Source organism: Triticum aestivum, chromosome 1D (genome assembly GCF_018294505.1).
Source record: "Triticum aestivum cultivar Chinese Spring chromosome 1D, IWGSC CS RefSeq v2.1, whole genome shotgun sequence".
Lineage (NCBI taxonomy): Eukaryota > Viridiplantae > Streptophyta > Magnoliopsida > Poales > Poaceae > Triticum > Triticum aestivum.
Genome location: NC_057796.1, coordinates 359,586,279 through 359,591,943, shown reverse-complemented (window position 1 = coordinate 359,591,943; position 5,665 = coordinate 359,586,279). Strand labels below are relative to the sequence as shown.

At 51.5% G+C, this 5,665-nt stretch overlaps 1 protein-coding gene across 1 annotated transcript in view; it reads left to right on the top strand.

Moving 5' to 3' along the window:
* Positions 1-3,087: 3,087 nt before the first annotated feature.
* The window catches only part of LOC123182067 (SNF2 domain-containing protein ENL1-like), a 9,089-nt gene continuing 6,511 nt past the window's right edge, over positions 3,088-5,665 (top strand). Inside the window, exons 1-5 of the mRNA XM_044594518.1 lie at positions 3,088-3,298; positions 3,952-4,082; positions 4,185-4,239; positions 4,425-4,661; positions 4,762-4,817. Coding sequence (XP_044450453.1) covers positions 3,170-3,298; positions 3,952-4,082; positions 4,185-4,239; positions 4,425-4,661; positions 4,762-4,817 — 608 coding nt within the window. The 5' untranslated portion in view covers positions 3,088-3,169. The remainder of the gene's footprint in view (positions 3,299-3,951; positions 4,083-4,184; positions 4,240-4,424; positions 4,662-4,761; positions 4,818-5,665) is intronic.

The following is a 5,665-nucleotide window of genomic DNA, read 5'->3' as shown; positions in this document are numbered from 1 at the left end:
GGAATAGCACGAGGGGGTAAGGTGGGTACTGGTGAGTCCGGCGCAGCGGAAGAGTCGGACGAAGGAGTAGGGCTGGGTGGTGGAGTGGGAGCAGGGCTGGGTGGTGGAGTGGGAGTAGGGGCCGGGGGTGGTGGGGAGGGAGCAGGGGCCGGGGGTGTTGGGGACGTCTCGGGTGGGGTGAGTGTATGGTTGGGATTGGCTATGGTGGGTGTTAATGGTGGTGGTGATAAGTTGTGTTCGGCAGGTAGGGGAGTATATAGTTGGAAAGGACGGGGAGAGGGGGTGTTTGCGGAGCTAGGGGTGTTGGATGGTGTAGTAGTGCGTTGTGAGAAAGGAAAAATGTGCTCAGCAAACGTGACATGACGAGAGACATAAACGTGTCCGGTATGAAGGTCGAGACAGCGATAGCCTTTGTGCTCGTTAGAGAAGCCAAGAAAAGCACATGGGATAGAGCGTGGTGACAATTTATTTGCAGAAGTGGCGTAGGCATTGGGAAAACAAAGACAGCCGAAAACACGAACCGCGGAGTAGTCGGGGTGGGAAAGAAAGAGGGAATAATAGGGAGTAGTGTTGGGTTTAGTTTTAGAAGGTCGAATATTTAGAAGGAAGGTGGCCATGTGTAGGGCTTCAGCCCAAAACTTGGGAGGCATAGATGATTGAATGAGGAGAGTGCGAACTATATCATTGAGGGTGCGAAGAGAGCGTTCTGCTTTACCATTTTGAGGGGATGTGTAGGGACATGAGAACCTAAGCAGGATGCCATGTTGTAAGAAGAAAGTATGATTTTTAATGTTATCAAACTCGTGACCATTGTCACATTGGATAAAGCGAATTGGGAGGAAGAAGTGAACAGACACATAGCGTTGAAAATTAAGGAAAAGAGAATGGACCTCGGATTTGTTGCGTAGAGGAAAAGTCCAGGCAAAGTGGGTGAAATCATCTAGGATAACAAGGTAGTATTTAAAACCCGAAACACTTGCAATGGGAGAGGTCCATAAATCACAATGTATTAATTCAAAGGGATAAGTGCTACAAGAACTAGAGGAACTAAAGGGAAGACGCACATGTTTGCCTAATTGACAAGACTCGCAAAACACAGAATTATGAGAGTCCCTATTAAATGGTATGGTAAATTCACTAAGCATAGAAGCTAAGACGGCGGGGTTGGGATGGCCCAAGCGACGATGCCAGAGATCGACGGAGGCCAGCATGGATGTTGGAGGGGTGGCGGCAGGAACTCCATTAAGAGAATAAAGATCACCGGAGCTATTGAAGCGAGCGATCTCGGCCTTGGTCAGGTAATCCTTCACAGATAAACCAAAAGGGTCGAATTCAACCGAAACTAGATTGTCGCAAGTAAATTGGCGAACAGAGATAAGATTTTTAATGAGGGCGGGTGCAACTAGAACATCGCGAAGTAAAAGAGGTTTGGTGGAAGAGGGAAGTTGAGCCTGATCAACACAATATATAGGAATAGATGATCCATCTCCAAGGATAATGGAAGGGAAAGGAGATTTAGTGCAAGAAGATAACCAATTACTAGAGGCAGACATATGACTAGAGGCCCCTGAATCAAAGATCCAATCCGTACCTGAGTTTCCTTGTGCAGCAAAGTTATTCATGGCCTGGAGAAAGGCAGCTTGATCCCAGCTCGGCGTCGCAGGTGAGGGTGGCGTCGGAAGCGGTGCCGGCGGATACGATGGTGAAGGCAGTAGGGCCGGCTGGGGAGTGTAGTAGGCATTGGCCGGCTGTGGTGGGGGTGGCGTCGGGAGCAGGGCCGGCTGAGGTGTGTAGTAGGCGCCGCCGTCGCTGGTGTAATGACCATAAGGAGCATACGTCGGGGCGGCGTGATAGGCATTGGCCGGCTGTCGGGGGTTGAGAACCCCGGGAGCACCAGTAGGCGGCCGAAGGCCGGGTTGCCAGGCACCTGAGTATGCCGGTGGAGCACCGAGGGTGGACGGAGCGGACCAGGGCATGGGCCATGCTTGAACAAGCCCCGTCCAAGGATCATGAGGAGGCCGCCATGCAACTGCAGATGGAGCACTGGTGGGTGGTGCAGGACTCGGTGCTGGTGATGTCGTAGGCGGAACCGAACGAGTCGACGGCGGCCTGTAGATAGGGTTTTTGCCGCGGTAGTTCGGACTAGGACGCCAGTCTGGGGGCGGTTGAACAGATGACGATGCGGACGGCCCGACGGCAGGAGCCGGCCTGGAAGGCGGCGCTGGTGTAGACGACAGAGGAGGATGAGCCGCAGCATGAAAGACCTTGGGGCGAGAGTCCTTGCGAGCTTGTGTTTCCGCCGTGAGTTGTAGCAAGGAACGAACTTCAGCGAAGGTAGGAGGGGGCCGTATCATCGGTATGAACGAGGCTTGCTTGTCAAAGTCTTCGCTGAGGCCGACGACGACGATATTGATTAGCTGTGAGTCGCTAACTGTGTCGCCGAGTTCGCGGAGCTCATCACCAATGGTCTTAACGCGCTGGCAGAACAGGTTCACCGGGGCATCTCCTTGCACCATATTGCGAAGCTCGGTGTGGAGAGCGTTTTTTCGAGCGTCGGTGTTGCTTTGGAAGAGCTGACGGAGGGAGTGCCAGATGTTGGCAGCGGTGGCGCCGTCGTGATCGAGCATGTTGAAGATCTCGGTGGTGATGCGGGTGTAGAACCACTGGACGATCGCGAGATCGTCTTTCAACCATTGCGGATCGTCGGGGCGGGAAAGACAGTTGGCGGCGACATGCGAGCGCAGGTTGCAGCGGCCGAGGTGGAGATCAAAGAGATGTCTCCAATGGTAGTAGTTGTGGGCGGCGAGATCAAGAATTATGGGGATGTAGGGGCTGACGTCGGAGATTGTGTCAGCAAGAGATATTGGTGCGGCGAGGATGGGTGCAGGTTAGTTTTGTGGAGCTATGGTGAGGGCCGAGAGAGAAGCGGCCGCGGCGTTGGCAGCCTTGGCGATGAGTGCGGCCCGGCGCTCGAAGTAGCCGGGCGGCGGCGGCGGCGGTGGCGTTGGCGGAGCCATACCCTAAACCCTGGGACCGGTATCTGATACCATGAAAGCTGAATAAAACTGTTGCTTATTGATGATTTGGTGCGGCATGAGTATATAAGAGGGTACAAACCGACTTGAGGTAAGGGTACAAAACTGACTTAGACTAGAAGTCGTATACCATAATGACTACTCTAACATTCAAGATGCTGTACGCCCACCAGCGCGAGGGGCTCAGCTGGCTCTGGTCCCTGCATTGCAGGGAAACCGGTGGAATCCTGGGGGACGACATGGGACTTGGCAAGACGATGCAGGTCCCTCCCTCTAACCCTTTGTCATTCATCCATTTTCCTCCTTGCAGCAGTTATCAGTTAATTAATCGATTATAACTTGTATCCATCTCACCTTCATCGGCTCTGTTTCACCCTTAATTGTACTCCTGCCTAGTGTTAGGAAGGATCAGGGGAGCCTTTGCCCTACTTGTTTCAATCGCTTATGGCTCTCTTACTGTTAGATTAGAAGATTCTTGTGGATATTTGCTGCTACTAGTTAGACTACAGAAATTACTCTGAAAAGAGCTGCATCTTTAGTTTCTGCATCTGCATTTAAGGGACTGCAACCAATTAGTATATGTCATCTGACACAAGGATAAATTTTAACTTGGAATGGTACTTTAACGCTCCACAGCTTCCTATGTTTTCATCTAGATTGTCTAACTTTTAAGCATATATAGAAAGATTGGACAGTATATTAAGTAGACTTACTGTATTTAGTAAATTTATCAGACAAGGATATAATTTATTTCGTTGCCATCACATGCTTAATTATACTTGTTTCCAAGCTAACTAATTAAACTGCATTGGCACTTGTTTCCTTCAGCCACATCACATATTTTCAGTATCAAGTTGGTATTGCAATGTCCTGGATTCCTGATTGAGAGACTTGCATCCTTAATTTTATCTTGCAGGTTTCTGCCTTCTTGGCAGGATTGTTCCATTCTGGTCTAATCCAGAGGGTGCTAGTCATCGCCCCGAAGACACTTCTCACTCATTGGATTAAGGAGCTTACAGTAGTCGGTCTCAGGCACATGATCAGCGAGTAGGATCCCCTATTTCACAGCATATCGTCGTTTCCCCCCCAAATTGGTGCAGGTCAAGCCCTGTCGATTGCTGCTAATTAATTCCTTCTTTTTTTTTACAGCTACTCTGGTTCCAACCTAGATGCTCGTGACTTTGAGCTTCAACATGCCTTCAAGGTTTGGTTTGATTTAGTTTTCTAACATAATTGTCCCCTGCTGGTCATTCATATGCTCGCTTTTTATCTGAACTGTCAATTTCAAGCAGAGAAACATTTTCGCATAAGCTCCATTTAAAGGAATACATAGCTTGTTCTTTCAAGATATTTTATGAGTTACATCAGCTATTTACTGTCTTGTTACAGGAAGGGGGTATCCTGTTGACAACGTATGATATTGCCCGGATCAACTATAGGCTGATAAGAGGAGACTTCTATAATGATGCCGACGACGAGGAGGAGGGGAAGATTTGGAATTATGTTATTCTTGACGAGGCACATTTTATCAAGAACCCTAAGACACGAAGAGCCCAAAGCCTATTTGAAATACCTTGTGTCCATCGGATTGCCATCAGTGGAACGCCTGTACAAAATAACTTGAAGGTACCACCTAGCTGAAATTCCTAAAGAACTTGTACTTTACATGCTCCTATATATATTGTCCTCCTATTACTAATGCAAATAAGCATGCGTACTCTTGCAGGAAATGTGGGCGCTGTTCTCTTTTTGTTGCCCGGAACTCTTGGGTGATAAGAAAGAGTAATTTGCTCACTCTCTTATTTTCCTGCTGTTATGACCGGCATAGGGGCTTAGCCCAGTGGGTTATGGCCCAAGTATCTTAATTAGGGGCTTAGCCCAACTATCTTATCGTATTAGGATCGTTTGCTTAGGAGTCAAGTAAACCTCTCTATATAAGGAGAGGAGATGTATCAATCTAATCAAGCAAGAAGCAATCATAATTTGCTCGGCTTCCCTTAGGGAGCCGGGAGACCTAAACCCTAGCCGCCTCCTGCCTTCGCCGCCGCTGCTTCCGTCGCAAGGACGGCGCCACGCCGCCGGCCGCCGCGCACCAGCCCTCGTCCTTCCCCCTCCTTCCCCTACGACCTACGCCCTAGATCCGGTAGGGCCCTAGCTCCTACCAATTTGGCATCCAGAGACTCGGGTTCGATCATGTCGTCATCAACACCCACGCCGCCGCTGCCCATCATCACCACCGCCCCGATGACCACTACCGGGTCCCCAACGCCGCCGGCCCCGGTCACCTCCGCTGCGCCGACAACCGCCGTTTTCACGCCGGAAAAAGTCACCAGCATCTTGCGGGATCTCGTGACGGCCGTCCAGGGCATCCATCGGTACCTGGCCGGGCCGCCCGCACCTCCACCGGCTGTGACTACCGCCGCCTACGGCCACCCCGCGCTGCCGTGGCCGTCCCAGGACGCGCCTGCAATGGGCGGGCCACCGCTGCCGCCGTTCCAGGCGAGGCACCCCAGCGGGCCGCCTCCGCCGCTGCTGCACCTGCCCTGGTCCTCGGTACCCGCGGCGATCGCCGAGGCCCATCCGTCGTTCCAGCCGCCGCCCCCCCAGTGCCGTCCTGGCCGCAGTGGCCC